Consider the following 19,052-nt stretch of genomic DNA (forward strand, 5'->3'; position numbering starts at 1 on the left):
CAAAGCATCGTTCATGTCGGCCCTCCAACTTTCGTACCAAGTCCAGCCTACACTGGTGCTGAGGAATTTGTATAACCATTGGAGAGAGAGAGAGAGAGAGAGAGAGAGAGAATTTGCCTCATCTCGCGGTTATACTGCCATTACCATAAATTACGTAAAGAAATGCATCGATGAACTTCATTCAACTCTATTTGAGTAAATTCAAAGTTTAAACTTTTCTCCTCTCTCGCTCGCCTTTCCTGAATATTAACGACCTTCTGGCCTAGCCCTTATCAAAAGGCCTGGCAATCTCCCTATCCTCTAAAAGAAACAAGTAAAAAATGCGCAGAAGTTTCTTCGGCGCAATCGATTTTTCTGTACAACGTATGATGCCGTATGAAACTCTCAGCCACAGCCCATGAAAATTTCAGTCACGGCCCGCTGGTGGCATGTGTTTTTGGCACGGTCATGGCTAACTTTAACCTTAAAAAAAAAATTACTGAGGCTAGAGGGCTACAATTTGGTGTGTTTGATGATTGGAGGGTGAATGATCAACATACCAATTTGCAGCCCTCTAGCGCTCAGTAGTTTTAAGATCTGAAGGCGGACAGAAAAAGTGCGGACAGACAGACAAATAGCCATCTCAATAGTTTTCTTTTACAGAAAATTAAAGGTTGCGCTGAAAGGTCAAAAATACACCAGGCATCCCGACCGCTCGAAAATATTAGCTCTTCCGAAACATTAGGAGAAATGAATCTTGAACTTTAAAAAATTTGAGGAAAACTAATTTGTTCTGAGATCAAGGAAAAATGAATGACAGCCAAATTACTGTAAAGTTATAGATTCAACAATTTATAACTTTAAGAAAACCAGCCAGTCTAGAAATAACCTAAACTAAAACTTTCCCCAATCAATTATATCTTTACAATCTTTGAGAGAATGTCAACAAGATGAAAACAATGCTCTCTTACAATCCTTTGAACAACAATCTGGTAAATATACAAGAATGTTTGAGAGAGAGAGAGAGAGAGAGAGAGAGAGAGAGAGAGAGAGAGAGAGAGAGAGAATTTATTTCTTCAAAAAAATGTAAGTTCAGACAGTAAATTTAAATGCATAAAGGACAGCGGCATGCACTGAATTTTATCATGAATGGAGCAGGGGTAACGTCCGGCCTTTGACTAGAACTTTTACGGTCTAGCAACTGAAAGCCAATAAGCCCGGAAAGAGCCTAAACTAGATGTCCCAAACATTAATTTCATGTTCAGTGATTATTCCTAAAAGGCAGTCTTGGTATGTCTAATAATTTCTTCAATCCCTTATTAAAAATAGATACACCACTTCAAATAAAACTATCTCCTAACCGAAGAATGGTGTAAATTAAAGAGGTGAACTGAGCAGTTAAGTGACCAATACAAGAACTGATCAAGTTTCACCCTCAAATACACTAGCTCAGCAACTTCTTGAGATCTGCGTAAACAAACAATCACAATACAAGCAAGAGAAGAATACAAAGTCAGCAGCGTGTCCAGCGCACACAGGAAAGGATCAAAGGAAGTCTGCGAAGCAATAAAGTTTACAATCCGCTGGAGTTCAAAGGCGAACAGGGCTCGAATGAACTCACTGATGTTGAAAGACGGCTACAGGACGTTCAACTGCGAAAGGTCAAATACTGGATTGGCCTACTGTGAATGGTGACAAAGGGAGATAAAAAGACCAGAAAATATAGAAAGTTTGCAGACTACATGAAAAACCAGTAGGCTATACTATTCTAGCGCCACCCCTCAGCTGGGGAACAGGGCCATGCTTTATATAATTCACCTGGAAATTCACAGCTTCGGTTCAGATAAGTTGTCGATCAACTTCTTACTTGTCACTGCACCTTCACAGGAACTAAACTCAGGGCGCTATCCTGGGACAGCAAAACCACCGGATTTTCCGATGTTCTATTTTCTTCACTTTATAATAATTGATGTAAAGAAATACAATAAATCCAAAATAAAACAAACGATTTCTCGAAAATACTGAACACAAAACTAAGATCCTTCAAAATCACCGGAATTTCCGGTGTTCTATTTTCTTCACTTTATAATAAATGTTTGTAAAGAAATACAGTAAACCCAAACTAAAACGAACGATTTCTAGAAATTGCTGAGCACAAAACTGAGATCCTTCATCTTCTCTTTCTCTCGCACCCGACTACTCCGGAAGCAGCTACTATAGCCGATTCACTTAAGGTAGATTCTTGAGCCTATGAGACGTTTGTCTGGCGGCCTCTGATTGGCTGGTACTGGGAGGAATGCAGCTCGCTCACTCTTTCATTTTAATGTCTGTAGCTCAGAAAACTTGAAATATTTTTATATTTCTTCATTTATCTCACGTTTTACACAAGATAGGAAAGTTTTGGTCATACCATAGGATTCGGTATTAATTGTACAACTAAACCGTGATTTCCTGAAATCAGTAAGATAAAACACAAAGGAATTACAACGAGTAAAAGTGAAGAGAGAAGCATTTCATTCTTTATACCTGTTTTTACATATCGTCGGATTTTGCATCATTCATGCGATCAAGATAAAATAAAACTTGTGTTTCCATACAATAAATTCACCCTGAATACGCTGGTGCTTTCAGATTTTAGATGCGTGTGATATGTGAAGAGAAAATGAAGAATATGTCGTATTATGTTGCATCCGTACTTGACTCAGTTTGAATAGTGCCGAGAAACGGTGGTCTGCAAGCAGCGAGAGCGTTGAGGCACCGTTGACAGTTGCCAATTAGTGATATGAGAAGTTTGCAGTTTCGACAATATTTACCGTATTATTATGTCATTACATTTTCTGTACATAAATGCATGGAATTCACATTATGACTGTCGAACACTCACTCCAATATCATATATGTCCGTGTGTCTGAACATATCTGAGTAAGTGTAATTCCCGTAAATGTTCCCACACCCCTGCATCACTATATAGCGCATGTAGGATAATGAGACGAATCAGAAGACTTTTATAGTTTTATATATTTAAACAAAAAGAATGGAAATTCATACTGATGTATTATGTCATAAAACAAAATAAAATCATATACAGTAGGCTTACATTGACAGTGTCATTAGGCTATCTATATGAACAAAAAGAAAAGAAAGTCTTACATATTTTGTTACATCATTACCATTATTTAAAAAAAAATTAATGGAAAATCATACATATAGTCATGTCATTACCTATTGAAACAAAAAGAATGAAAAATTATACAGATACATTATTATTCCCTTGTCTATTGAAACCAAATTAAAGGAAATTACAAACAGATATACATTGTTATGCCATTATATATTCAATCAAAAAAGGAAACTCATGAATATACAGTAGTTACGCAATTACCTATTTAAGAATATTAAAATTATATAGATACACTGTTTTGTCAACACCTTTTTCAAGACAAAATGGAAACTCATAGAGATATATCACTGTCAGTGTCATCATCATCTCTAATATCAATATCATCACTGTCACTTTCGTCATCTCCAATGTCAATAACGAAGCTTTCAAACATATGCTCTCTAGCAACATCTTTACTCTTATACTCATCTTCTAATTTCTTGACATGGTGAAAACATTTCCTCCAGTCTTCTGTTGTAACTTTGTCTATCGCCAGTCTCGTAAGCTGCTCAACAGTTTTCAGAGATTGATTTGAATTAGAGTTGTTTTTCCTGACATCTCCCTTTATTTGAGCCCATATAAGTTCTATGGGGTTAAACTGACAATAATATGGTGGCAGTCTGAGCACATCATGACCATTTGCACGGGCTATCTCGTCTATCACATACCTCTGTTTTTCTTTGTGACACTTAGCAAGCTGTAGCAATTTTGGCTTTGATGCTGATGGGTCATGGGTGATGTTATTGGAAGAGAGCCATTCTATGACTTCACTTTTTCTGTTGCTGATTGTCGGCACTTTATTTTCTATTTTGCTGTGGTAGGAAGCATTGTCCATTATGATGAGAGGTCTGTCTTCTATATTAGGCAATAGTTGTTCCTTAAACCACTTTAAAAATCTTTCATGGTCCATGGAATCATGGTAGTCCCCTTTGGCACCATTTTTTGACCGAAACAACAATAGCGCATCTTTGACAAACCCCTTCTCACTCCCCGCATGCAACACAATAAATCTTGACCCCTTTCCAGTTTTAAGTTTGGGTCCTATTTTGCCTTCACCCGTTGTCCAGCACTGATTTACACATTCATTTTGGTTTATCCAAGTCTCATCCAGGAATATTTCAGGTTTACGTTCAGATGGACTACAATTCCTATTCTTTTCAATTAACCGTAGGTATTCAGTTCTGGCTGCCACTATATCATCACGTTCCATTAAAATAGCCCTTCCACTCATCACTTTTTTGTACCGGAATCCAAGCCCTCTCACTATTTTCCATAATGTTGTTCTTCCACCATTAAACTTTACTGGGCTTTCCTTCAGTTTTTCCAGCAGGGCATCTAACGTTGGGAGCTCTCCTCTCTCGTAAAAAGATAAAATCTCATTTCGAATACAGTCATTTTCAAAACTATCCACCTTGTCCTTCACTCGAATCCTCTTCCTGGGGTATACAGGTGAAGAGAAGGGGCCGTTGCCGCACTCAGATGACTGTCGCTTGATTTTTTTCACTGTGTTGGCTGGTACTCCTGTAGCTTTGGCCGTCTTCTCAAAAACTTCATTTCTTGAGTCTGCTCCCCACTGTGAGCTGAAGTAACGATGAACATTCATGATAATGTTGCGAGCTTGACTTGCAAATCTGGAAACAGTGCGACAAATGGTGTTGTCATCTCGAGACATCTGCTGAATTGCTTAATAACAGCCTGAAAAGAAAAATAATCGTTCTTAGTTCTTTGTTGTTTATTACTCCACTGAGATCATTATTTCATATCACTCAAATTAGTCTCTGATATCTCTTTCGTGTTAAAATATGTTAATATAAGAATATTAGAAACAATATGCTGAAACCAATCCGATTAAAGCTTAGGATGAGGTGAAGAGCGCGAAGTCTGTCCGTAGATTTCAGATTCTTCCCTGAACTAAATATCCCGCCTCACGCACCCGCCAAAATTTAGATCTCCAACGATACCAGATGCATCCATTTGATTTTTCATTTTTCCTTATCAGATATGTCCATAGTCCATACGGACATATATGATATTGGAATGAAAGTGTTCGACATTCATAATGGGGATTCTATGCATTTATGTACAGAAAATGTATAATTACATAATAATGCGGTAAATATTGTTGAAACTGCAAACTTCTCATATCGTTAATTGGCAACTGTCAACGGCACCTGGACACTCTTGCTGAGAAGACCAACGACGGCCAAAGGTGTCTCGCAGTCTGCAGACAACCGTCTCTCGGCACTATTCAAACTGAGTCAAGTACGGATGCAACATAATACGACATATTCTTCATTTTCTCTTCACATATCACACGCATCTAAAATCTGAAAGCACCAGCGTATTCAGGGTGAATTTATTGTATGGAAACACAAGTTTTATTTTATCTTGATCGCATGAATGATGCAAAATCCGACGATATGTAAAAACAGGTATAAAGAATGAAATGCTTCTCTCTTCACTTTTACTCGTTGTAATTCCTTTGTGTTTTATCTTACTGATTTCAGGAAATCACGGTTTAGTTGTACAATTAATACCGAATCCTATGGTATGACCAAAACTTTCCTATCTTGTAAAACGTGAGATAAATGAAGAAATATAAAAATATTTCAAGTTTTCTGAGCTACAGACATTAAAATGAAAGAGTGAGCGAGCTGCATTCCTCCCAGTACCAGCCAATCATAGTGCAGCAGATTGCTGTAAAAATCGTTCAGATAGTGAAACAAGCATGAAATTTGGCACAAACATTCCTAAGACTACGCTCTCTTAGAAAAGGGCGCTGGCCACCTGAAAATCCAAGATGGCGGCTATTTTTCAAAATGGCCGCCATCTATGTTGAGATTCACTGGTTTGGGAGCATCTATTGGATGGAATATGCCAGTTTTTTTTTTTTAAACCTCGACTTTTAGGTTATAAAATGTTCCATACCACACATTTTATTGAAAACCCTTACTAAATGAATTGTAACCAAGATGGCGTACAAAATGGTTGCCATAAAAGTTTTTTTTATCCACAGCGCTAGCAGACATAGAGACCAACTGTTTTTATTTAATGGTATATTCATGTGATCAGACAGTTTAACTAATATGCTATTTTCAACTGAAATAGTAATGGTATGGTCACATACAACATTGTGTCTAAGACTGTAACCATAAAAAGAAAAGAAGAGAAATACGGACTAAACGCAACCAATCTATGTATAGGTCTCTCAACCTACACCTTTGAAAAATTGAGGATAAGAAGGTAGGCATAGCATGACACGTTGGATGCTCAAGCTAGATTATCTACTGAAGAGAGGGCAATATTTATCTAGACTTCACATTTGCAAGTGCACAGAGCTGTGCAGGGAAGACCCAGCTTGTAGCACTTGCACCTTTCCCGACAGCCTGCTTTGCATCCACATTTGGTAAGCTGTTGGCAACTCTTGGCTAAGGGCGAGTTGGTTGTCCAGAGGACTTGCCATGCTTCACCAGACTTTTGCCATCCCCACTCAGCAGGGTTCTCTGGCTGTGGCTGACACTGGGTGGCCTGCCCCACACACAACCAGCCTGGTACGCAGCACGCTTGGTGTGTTGGAGGAGAGCTCTGGTTGGTGGAATGGCCTCATATGCCCTTTGTTTTCTGGCAAACATATCAAGTCTAGCCTCATCCACAGTGCCAGCAGTGCTGGATCTTTCATACATAAGTATGACAAACCTCTCCAGGACCTTCAGGTCACTCTCTTCCACTCTGAGAGGGTAGTGACTCAGTTTGGAGAACACAGTGGAGGCCTCTGGAAAGATGTTCCATGTCTGCCAGGCGGTCTTCTTGCCCTTGCTCCGAAGGCTGACACTGTATCACAGCCTGTGAACGCATGGAAGAAGAGCATGCCATTCACCTTCTCCTGGCCCAGAGAGTTGCACAGGTCATGCACAGCAATCCAGCGCAGGCTCTGGCCTTGGCCAAATGCCACCCATAGCTTCTCTAGCCCTAGATTGTGGAGAGTGGAGAAAGCACTGACTGCAAAGACAAGAACATCTGTGTCATTTGCTTTAACCGTGATGTTCTGTGGCATATTTGGCATGGAGAAAGATGCGGGTGTCAGCTTCCTCATGAGAGCACTTTTCCAGTCCCTGAAGACTAGCCTCATGAGTGCTGAGGACAGCAGACCCTTTCGTGGCAATGACAACATTTGTGGCAGACATCTGGGCAACTTTGTCTGCCAGAACTGGAACAACTCTGTCTTGTTGGCATCGTGTCTTAGGAAATTGCACCAGTTGGATGGAATTGTGTTCTTGTCTGTCACCTTGCGCCTTCCTCCTTGACCACGTTGGAGCCTGGTCTCAGCTTTGAGGCTGGATGTATTGTATACATCAAATACAAGATGTGATGATGTGTACTTGCTGCTATAGGATTGTATCACAGGCAAGAAGTCGCAAAGTGCATAGCCCTCAAAGGTCTTTCCTTTCTTTGGTGGCAAGGCATGGACCAAAGCTGATCCATCTACAATGAGGACATCAGTCTTTGGTTCTTTGTCTTCTAGTGTAACATGACTCTCCAGGACCGAGGTCAGCTGAGACTTCTGACATGTGTACAGCCTACCACCCTCACTAAGGGAAGCTGGGAATGTTTGATTCTCGTGCTGGAAGAATTCCTGCAGATCACATTCACGGCTCTGACAGGATATAAATAGCTTTGAGAAAAGCTGGCAATCCTCCTTCAGAAGTTTCTGCTTTGACTGTTCTACAGGAGCAGCTTCTTGCCTGAAGAAGTCAGTTCTGTTCTTCTTTATCGGCTCATAGAAGGAGACTGCATTGTTTGCCAAAGAGTCTGAAAACTTCTGAAATTTAGTGCGGCCTCTGTCAAGGTGTGTCTGTAGAAGTTCTGCTGAGCTGGGGTGGGCAATGTCTTTGTTGTCAATGGAATACAGATCCTGGCTCTCTTCCTGAAAAGGACTTCCCAAGTGTTGCAAAGCCAATGACAGCTTGCTGACTCTCTCCAAGAATGTCTTCTGCGCATGAGGTGTTTGTTCATGGTGTGTTGTCTGCTCATTAGACTCCTTACTTTGAACCTCTGTTTCGTATGCAGACACCAAGCGGATGATCTCTGGGCCAGCCACCATCCATCTTCTGAGTGCTGACGGATCTTCAGTCAGCCCAATGGCTCCGCCATCAGCCTTTATAAAGGCATTGGTCTGCTCATGAGATTGGTCAAGAGCCATTGCTGAGAACTGGCGACTGGTCTTGTGCACAACAAAGTTGCCAGCCTTGAACTCCTTGTGCAACTTTGGGTGTGAACTCTCTAGGGTAAGCATGTCCCTGAGGTGAATAGGCAGCCAACGAGCATAGTTTGTATTATTGTTGGAAAAGAAGTAGGGTATCAGCTCATGCAATGCCTGGCAGTAGAGGACAAAATTGGCCTCACGGAAGGACCTGATCAGTAGGAATATCACAAGTTCCATAGACAACACCATGTGCCAGAAGTGGAACTGTGGACTCTGCTGTCTTCGAAGGTCACACCACTCCTCAAACTCTAATGCCTGCTCATTGTTGTTTGCTTTTACCACCTTAAACAAAGCACACATTCCTGTATGGGATTCAACTAGGTTCGGTCTCCCTACACCTAGCCCGATCATTCATCCAGTGCCATTTAAGTCCCGTGTGATCTGTACACCATCCGGGTAAGTACATGAACCATCATGTACAGCCCCCATACCCTTGGCTCGGCTCTCCCGCGCTGGCACATCCTGTCTATTCAGGTGCGGCTATCTAACTATAGCTGGTCTGGGGCTGTTAGAAAGCATTTGGGACACTAAACTAAACTATACTACAACTACTAGTCTAAGACTACAGGATTAGTAAAGCTGGATTAGCTGGCACTGAACCCCATGCTGAGTTACACAGCAGTGATGTCACCAGTGTGCCCTGGTTGTGTGCAGACATACACTCTTTTACATTTATTAATTTTCCTTCAAAATTGATGAGTTATTCGAAAGAGATGGCCTCATTAGGATCTAAAACCACAGAAACCAAGATCCATGCTTAAAACGATAACTGTTGAACGGGCATTATTTCTCATTATAATTATTGTTTCTACCTTTTCTTGGCAGCCATATAGCCCCCCATATTTAAAGGTAAACTGTACTGGGAAGCTACAGAAACATAATATTCACAAGAAATAGTATGGAAGAGCTTTACCATATTGCTAGAAGCAAATACATGCCATTCTAGTGAAAAATTAGCCAAAATCTGTCGATACTGGCCGCCATCTTGGAATTTGGCCGCCATATTAAATTTTTTGCGTGGCCAGCGCCCTTTTCTGATAGAGGGAACTTTAAAGAGCACTTGTGCAAAATTTCATGCTTGGTTCACTATCTGAACGATTCTTATGAAATATGCAATTATCTGCTGCACTATCAGAGGCCGCCAAACAAACGTCTCATAGGCTCAAGAATCTACCTTAAGTGAATCGGCTATAGTGATGAAAATGTAACCCCGTCATAAAACTGATAATTTTGGAAATTACCTAAATATCTGCTTTTGCTATTCATCTGTCCAACAAACAATTCCCTAAAAATGATTTAACTTCAAGTTATGTTGGCTGCTCTTGGGCTATCCACAGACACAATTTAATCTTACAGATGCTGTTTAACGCATCTAATATAGACCAAACAAAAGGTAATCAGAACAATAAAACAAGTAAAAAATGCGCCGAAGTTTCTTTGGCGCAACCAAGTTTTCTGTACAGCGTAAAATGCTGTATGAAGAGCTCAGCCGCGGCCCATGAAACTTTCAGCCACGACCCGGTGATGGCCTATGTTTTTGGCACCTATAGCGGTGCCAGACGCACGATCATGGCAAACTTCAAGCTTTAATAAAAATAAAATAAAAAGGCTAGAGGGCTGCAATTTGGTATGTTTGATGATAGGAGGGTGGATGATGAACATACTAATTTGCATTTCTCCAGCCTCAGTAGTTTTTAAGATATGAGGGCGAACAGAAAAGTGAGGACGGACAGACAGAGCCATATCAATAGCTTTCTTCTACTGAAAACTAAAAAGGAGTTGGCACTCTTCAAAGGCGGCGTTGTGCCAGAAATGCTGTTCGTAGCGTTAAAGGATAGCGTGTATTTCCCCAGGTGAAGAACAAACACTGCCGTTCCGCTCTAGCGAATAAAACAAAATTTCGATTGCAGAGCTTCAACTTCTTTTAACAACGAGTGGGAAAATAACTTTATTTCACTAAATTGGATACAATATCATCTTTAACAAAATAATTTCCATCGAGAACTTATACGCTGAATAATGACATTACCTAGAAACGCTATTTTGATTGTAATTATTTCCATAAATAAGACCATTCGGGAATTGGTATATGGAACTTTGATGTGGTAGCATTTTTCCTCTCTTAAGGTCAGAAGCAACAACATTGTTCCAAACGCTCACAACCGAGCAACGGGAAACAACTGACTATATAAGCATTGGCAAACCAGACCGTATCATAAGTCCATATGAAAATACTGTTTATGAGAGGCTGACAAACAGGGTATATTTCAAAAGAGATCTAAATCCTAATTACTAATATCAGCAAAAATGATACAAAAGTAGAAAAACTTAGGCCAAATTATTAGGATACCATGGAGTCATTGAAATCCAGATAGTTTAAGGAAGAAAAACAGACTCGAAGCCCGTGGCTTAATAACATCATCATACTGGGAGCATTACGATTAATATTTGGTTTTCTGAAGCATTAGAATTAGATGATGTGTTTCCACGTTCTGCTAAATAAAAAAAAAATTTGGGAACAAAGATAACACTAAATATATAATATCATTAGTACAGTACTGCTTATGCACCGCAATCCGTGGAGTGGAACCAGTGTACAAGATCGGCCAATCCATTAAATTTTGTGGTGTACAAGTCCATATGACAACGGACTGCAACATTCAATGAATAATAAAACACAAAACTTATCTCATTCACAGTACTCATCGGGAGAATGATTATTGTCATGGAGTTCTTTGGATAAAATCACGCAAAAACGAAGAGTGCCTTAAAATTTAAATTTTACAAACAATGAATAAAATGTTCGTCCTCTGTCACTTAGCAAAGCAGAAATGTTACTGTTTTCATTTTTACAAACAATGCATTAAAATGTTCGTCCTCTGTCACTTAGCAAAGCAGCAATGTTAATTATAATTGTACTCTTGACCACATGAAGGCTATATTCCCCCAAAATGTAAAAGAAAATGAAAGTTTGTAAAAGTATCAAGAGACGGGATAATATTTGTATCTGCATGTCCGAGGCTGTTGTTGCAAACTTGTGTATTACCATGCATTGCAAAATATGTCATTGCAAAATATGTCACTTTATGTTATGTGAACAATATTAAGTTATGTTAATCACAAAATTATGTGTACACAATTCTTGAATGAAATGGAATATATACCTCCTCCAATATCCGGGATGAATAAACATTGCACTTGGAAAAAGTTTTTTCCAGTGAAATTTTGGAGATGTCAATAACCTATGTTTGACTTTCGATTTATACCTGAAAAATAATTCCATACTGAAATGTACGGTGATGTGCTTTTCTTAAACATCGGCCAACAATAGCTAAATAAAAACATGTAAGCAGATACGAAGGTATGAAATCTTCCATTACCCGTACAGACTAAGTAGGCCTACCTTCCATACGATGACCAGGTTTCCCCTAAGGAGTTGAAAATGTAAAAATATGTCGACCGTGGAACACCTTCATTAAAGCACAGTATTAAAACAATGAGCCAAAAAAATATAATTCTGGCAGAGTACCGCTTACAGAAACTATTTCAACTTGTTGACCTCTCACACTCCTGAACCTAAAGGAAAAGGTTAAGACTCTGATGAATCTCGCTCTGAAGAATTAGAATTATCAACCAAGACTTTTACTTGTAAAAGCTGAGGCGCACAGGCTTCAGAGTTGTATGTTTTTCTAATAAGTAAAAAGATAAAATAGTTAAAAATAAGCAAATTTCATACAATCTCAATTCAAAACAGGGACGAGGCCAGATAAAGGGTCCGTTTGAGTCAATAAAGATTCTAAATCTATGTTTATTGCTGGATAAAAACAACAAACACTAAAAGAAATGTATCCTCTCCTCACGGAATTCTGAAACGATCAACAGTAAGTAATTAGCCCTCTCTAAAGAGCTGTAAGCTGTGCAAATTTAGTTAATAATTAGTCTACAGCAGTCTTGAAAACAGCAAGTAATTTGATTAAGAGGCGAAGATGGAAGGAAACTCTCTTGACATTTAAAACTCGACGGTTAGAAAAATCTCAGCGAGAGAGAGAGAGAGAGAGAGAGAGAGAGAGAGAGAGAGAGAGAGAGAGAGAGAGAGAGAGAGAGAGAGAGATTATTATAAATGAACAAGTTCAAGTTGTTAAGATGAACTGTTTGTGTAGTAAAACCGTGGTAAGACGAACTGATTGGGTGGGAAATGTGGGGGTAAGTGGTAGAAGGTTCATTGCTCCCCACACTATTCCTCGTAGTTGGCTTTACCTGGTTACCTTTTACCAGTTGCCCAACTGGCTTGATCTGCTGTTGCGTCTTATAACAATCTCGACTATATTGGTGTAAGTAAAAGGAGGGATCACTGTGTTCAGAAAGTTTGATCATATGGAAGGAATGCAAGCCGATAGGTTGGTGAGAAGATATAAAGATTTAAAAAAGCCTTATACAGCAGATGCCATGCAAGACGTATTGGAAGGGAAGGGTCTTGATATCAATATATATATATATATATATATATATATATATATATATATATATATATATATATATATATATATATATATATATATATATATATGCTAACTTATCACATACACAATTGTTCTGTGCATTAGTAGAATTACTAAGAGGACCTCATTCAAACTGGATGGTATCTAATGGAGTATTTATTCAGAAAAAGTTACAAGCTTTCTTGGACAAACAGTCCACATTCGACTGTACGGATACTTGATAATGTGGACTGTTTGTCCAAGAAAGCTTGTAACTTTTTCTGAATAAATACTCCATTAGATACCATCCAGTCTGAATGAGGTCCTTTTAGTAATATATACATATATATATATATATATATATATATATATATATATATATATATATATATATCCTCTTATGGACAGGTAATTATCGTTACCTCGTTCGGATACCACGGAACCACGATTGAATACTCGGCCGGGCATCTGAAAAACTTTATTACTACCTTAATTTGGTTCCAGGCGTTTCCAAAATGTGAAAAAATCGAGAAGTTAATAAGGCATTGTGGTTAATAAATTATACACACACACACACACACACACACACACACACATATATATATATATATATATATATATATATATATATACATATATATATACCGTGTGTGTGTGTACATACACTTCCCGCTTCCGTATCGAATCATAGAAACAGTTTACTACTCACCGTGTACTTCAAGCTCCAAGGAAATCCACGGAACGGACCAACTTCCACATGTAAGGGAACACACCGAAATGGGTATGGGATGGGGTACTATCTCAGTTTTCTTGTCATCAGCAATTTTGAAATAATTACAGTTACCGAAAAACGTAATTATTAATCTAAAACAAAAAACTAAATTTCCATAAGAATTTCGACCGAGAGAAACGCAGTTTTTGAAATCGTATCGCTACAGCAATAAACAATAAAATGATGTTTATCAACAAGAGAGAAATAATTTGTCTTTTTTTAAGTTACATACTGGGGTACCATTCTAGTCCCCCTTGCAGGGAATTATCACCCTCATCTAGACAAAATTAATATCCCCCCACACAAAAAAAAAAAAAAAATCAGCAATAACGCTGATAGATCAAAATCATTATATTCAATCAGATGGCTCACTAAGCATATTCAGGAAGCACCAACGAAAAGAGACTCTGCAATCTATAAAATGATTTTTCCTTACTGCTGACACACAGATTAAGGTCTCCTCCATGTCTTTTTTTCTAATTTTAAGAAGTTTTCTGACCGATTTCGCAGTGAAATGAAGCTTTACAATGGAAACATAAGCAAAATTTTGCGAAAATCACAAAAGATTACCGAAACAAGGTAATTAGGTTAAGTAAAAATAAAAAAGATCCCCAAGAATCGGATAACAATCAACAACTGCGATCATCCTGCACAAATCACTACTATTCGCCCTCTACAGCAATAAATATTCACATACCTTTCTTTAGCAAGAGGAGGATCGGTAGAATTCACATAATTCCTGGCAAGCAGCTTTATATTAAACAAAAATGATGTCTGCTAGAGCATCGCTAGCGTTGTCCTAAAATGATCAAAGAATAATTTTATTAAAGTCGTTTCCTCTGGAGAATATTTCAAGATAATCTTAGTACTAACTAATGATGATACGAAAGGTGTCTTAATAATAACGACATAAACTACCGACAGAGTAATAATACCAAGTTTTCCATCTGATGAGACTAAGTACTGGTTGGCGTCATACAAAAGAATATCTTATATAGTAGTTTGCAGGTGATCACACTCATTTGATGTATATTTATAGATGAGACAGTGAATATCATGTATGCAGTGGGTAAGTTCTGTATATTTAATGGCTTATAAAGAAATTACCCATTTATAAAGTTATTGTTCACATAACTTCTTTACTGTATATCTCCTTTTCCCTTTGCATAAAATTGATTATAATCCCTTAATTAAGCACTGCCAAAATAATAATAATAATAATAATAATAATAATAATAATAATAATAATAATAATAATAATAATAATACAAAAGAAAAATATTCATTTACTAATAAGGACTTTTAGAGAATCACACTAGGCATTCATTATTCTATGAACTACAAATACCCATTCAACATGTTTATCGGGGCCTACAGATATGCTTCGAAACTGGGTGATTTTGCATCATCGTCTTCCTTTAAATGAACTTTGCACATTACGAACAAATGCGTCCTCGTGAACCTTTCCTTATTAACCGCTAAAAAATACACCTGGAAACAACTACCTCGACGTCCCTCTATCTGACCTGCGTTGACTCTCTCTCTCTCTCTCTCTCTCTCTCTCTCTCTCTCTCTCTCTCTCTCTCTCCACGTAGATAAAAATCATATAGGCTGTCTCAAGACCGTAGATGACGAAGTCTCTTACACACATTGCGGGAGTCTGCGTTTGATATGAACAACTGCTACAAAATGTAAAGGTAACTGTTGAATCAACAGTAAGACTGGCAATAAATATGTCTATGACTGCTGTCTTACTTTTTCTGAAGACGCCACTAAATCAAGAGGAACGACTTATCGTTGGAAAGGTAAAGAGTAATTTAAACGCCACAGCCACCAACAATGCAAATAAAGCAATGGCAGTCGAACAGCGATTCAAATTCAGCTAATAAAAAAAGCTCAAACATTCACATGAACAGTCAACGTAAAACCAAACATCAAACTCAACGAGGGAACATTTACTAGCAATAACAATGTGTTTATTTTTCCCTCCTCACACATGACACCAAGGGCATGGCCAGAATGATAAACCACAATATAAAATATTGGTCATACAATATAAAATATTGGTCATAGTTTGCACCTTTCGCTCTTGCAAAATATATTACGTTCAACACCTTTACGAAGCATTATGTCAAATATGGAACGTATAACATTATCCAGTGGCATCTAAACAAACAGTGTTTAAATGCCATTAGGTTATTTTTATTTTGGGGGCTTCATAATTCTTGATAATTCAGTTACCCAATCTTTCTGACTAAAAGTACTTTATTTTCTAAAAGTCATTTATATTAGAGTTATCCAATTACTGGATATTAAGCTTCTGATATACAAAAATGATTACTTTGGCGTCTATATTATCTCGATAGGATCTGATGAAGCCTGAGCCAAGTTGAAACACTGAAAGTATGTCAAATGGTAGCTGTGAATTCTACCCTGTCTCCCATCTCTCCATGAGCTCCTACAAGGGTCATCAATCGGACGGTACTTCAAAGACCTCTCTCTCTCTCTCTCTCTCTCTCTCTCTCTCTCTCTCTCTCTCTCTCATCTGTTACGTTACCTTTCTATAATTACGGGTGCCATCACAAAATATAAAGTCTATCCTTCATTCATTACCAGTAGGTCACGGGACGTTTGCATGCCATGAATCACCTTCATACTTGACACTTGAATATCACATAAAGGCACTCGTCATCTACAGAAAATCAGACTATAATACTTTACTTTAAATGTTCCAAACAATAATTTCTTAACATCAAAATGTTGAACAGTGCATTTTCATTTGCTTGTTTTTAACCCAGTGATTATGTGTTAGTGACCATGGCATTTTCAACGCCAGTTTGTATATATCACTCACTAAGTCCCGGTGATACCTAATCACGAGAAGAGAATCATAACAAGAAATACGGGGACGCAGCTACAGAAAATATTAGCCTTATTTTGCACACATTTTCTGTTACTTCATTATAAGCAAGGATGGAATCGATTAGTTTGTTAACACGGGCGTTATCATGACGTTCTCTTCAGCTTCATAGCAGGGACCAAATACAGCTGCTGACTTATTCACAAGCAAGGATGCAATGGAAAAGTTTCACGTTATCCTCCGGAACTCCAACGGTTTTGGAAAGCCAATATTCAGATACATTTCATCAAATAACGACTAAACGAGGAACTCTTTCTCCTCTAATTGAAAAGGGGTGCGAGTCGTACCCCAAAACGCACGCATCTGCTTCATATCAGCAGATTAACAGCGAAGCAAGACACAGTGTACAGCTGCAACAGATTTGTTCATAAAAGCTCTCTGGTTCATAAAGACAGGAAATATCGCAGCATATGAACTTATCTTTCTCGTTGATAACGTTAAAATAAAATATAAAACAAGCGTTCGGGGAATAAAATATCCAAATAATGCACAACTAATTACTTCCCCTATAATATAGAGCGAATTTTTGTAAATCTATCCGCACAGATTGGGTTTCACATATTCAGAAACACATTCAGCCAATTGCACGTTACACAACGAAATTTGACCCCATCTCTTGCAGAAGTGCACTTTCAAGGTAAGTCACCATCGTCCACTAAAATTCTGAACTCTACTGTACATCGAGTTTTGATGAATTAACAATGAAGAATACAGACTAGTATTTAAAGTGTTTATTCTTATTGAAGATTTTCTACCGTAGTGAAACTTCCTGATAATCCTATAAACTATAATGGTTACAGATACTATGAAAACATAAAAGCCCTAAACGTTTTCGCTCATCATTGACTCCAGATGGTGCAAGTATGACAGATCAGATACATAATCCTATGGGACTCATGAAAAATTCGTATGAATATCCAAATAGTCCAACAAAACCCTAAACCCTACACTTAATACCAGCTTAGTATTTTCCTCAACTCCTGTAAAAAAAAAAATTAATTACTTTTTCATTCGGAGACTTAAACGTGCTGAGTGCTGAGGCATTCTCATATGGTCTACATATCAATTTTTAGAAACCTTCTGGTATTAGGATGCTATCAGAATGTGATTTAAAAAAAGTATTTCGTATTACAAATGTATTATTTTCAGCTGATGTCTTAAGAGAGGGATATCTGATTTGTTACTCATCCTCTACTGTGACTTATTATAACCAACAAACACATTACTTATCAGCATATGAAAATCATCAGTAATACACAAATGACATTAGATAGATCCGGATGGGCGAACGCCAGCGCTGACTGTGGTGTCGGCAAAGCTGCCTGACTCCAGTAAATCCAAGTCCTGGGAAGCCAGGCAGAAGATGACAATGTCATTGATGTATGATTACTATCTCCATCTGAGACACGAACATGCACTTCACATCTCTCTCTCTCTCTCTCTCTCTCTCTCTCTCTCTCTCTCTCTCTCTCTCTCTCACACACACACACAGAGACATGCCTTACTGGCATAGACGAAAATTTTGGGCTATTTTCTTTGAAATCTTTCATCCAAAATTCGGCAGCTATACAACACCTTTGCTTATAAAAGACAACATTTATAGTTGCTTCTCTCTCACCATAAAGGTCTTCACAAAAAATAGCAAAACTAGCATGAATTTAGTGTACAGGCAAAGTCCTGGTAAAATAAACAATCACAAATTGTTCGTTGTGACTTGAGTCAGCTCATATAACAGCAGAATACTAGCATACACACTCATTAAGTATGAGAATGTGAAAAATTATTATAACACACAAAAACTGAATACAAACATAAACTGAAATAAAGACCTCATTCAAATGCCATTTACAATCAGCAAGCAGTTCCTCGTTGGACGAGTCGGTAGAGTTCTCGGAAATACTCTGCTAGGCCCGAGTTCGAGTCTTCGGCCGGCTAATGAAGAATTAGAGGAATTTATTTCTGGTGACAGAAATTCATTTCTCGCTATAATATGGTTCGGATTCCACAATAAGCTGTAGGTTCCGTTGCTAGGTAATCAGTTGGTTCTTAGCCACGTAAAATAAGTCTAATCCTTCGGGCCAGCCCTAAGAGAGCTGTTAATCAGCTCAGCGGTCTGGTTAAACTAAAGTATACTTAACTTTTAACAATTAGCAAGCGCACTGGAAGTGATTAAAGCCACTACGCTTGGTCTTAACGAACACTGATTTAAAAAATTTAGTGGGCCCCGAGAGAAGAAAACCCTGATATTCCTGTACCCAATACTACCGAAAATAGGATTTGTATTTTATTTGTTTCAAGCACCTTTGTATAAGACTCGAGGCGGGCGCATTTCGACTAGTTCTCAAGTCCTCTTTCGTTGACAGCGAGAGAAGGAGGGCATTTTTCACAATCTTGAGATCCGAGATATACCCAGACCTCATATGTCTTCGTTAAGTTCCCACGCGGCACGACCTTAAGACTTCAGAGTTAAAACTGCCGA

The 19,052-nt window shown here is 38.2% G+C and overlaps 1 protein-coding gene across 1 annotated transcript; it reads right to left on the bottom strand.

Annotated features, from left to right (window-relative positions):
* Positions 1-3,432: 3,432 nt before the first annotated feature.
* LOC136843995 (uncharacterized) lies at positions 3,433-4,812 on the bottom strand. The gene has a single exon (XM_067113011.1). It carries the CDS (start codon positions 4,810-4,812, stop codon positions 3,433-3,435), a length of 1,380 nt encoding a protein of 459 aa, XP_066969112.1.
* Between the last annotated feature and the right edge of the window lie 14,240 nt (positions 4,813-19,052).

This window comes from Macrobrachium rosenbergii, chromosome 12 (genome assembly GCF_040412425.1).
Source record: "Macrobrachium rosenbergii isolate ZJJX-2024 chromosome 12, ASM4041242v1, whole genome shotgun sequence".
NCBI classification, from domain to species: Eukaryota; Metazoa; Arthropoda; class Malacostraca; order Decapoda; family Palaemonidae; genus Macrobrachium; species Macrobrachium rosenbergii.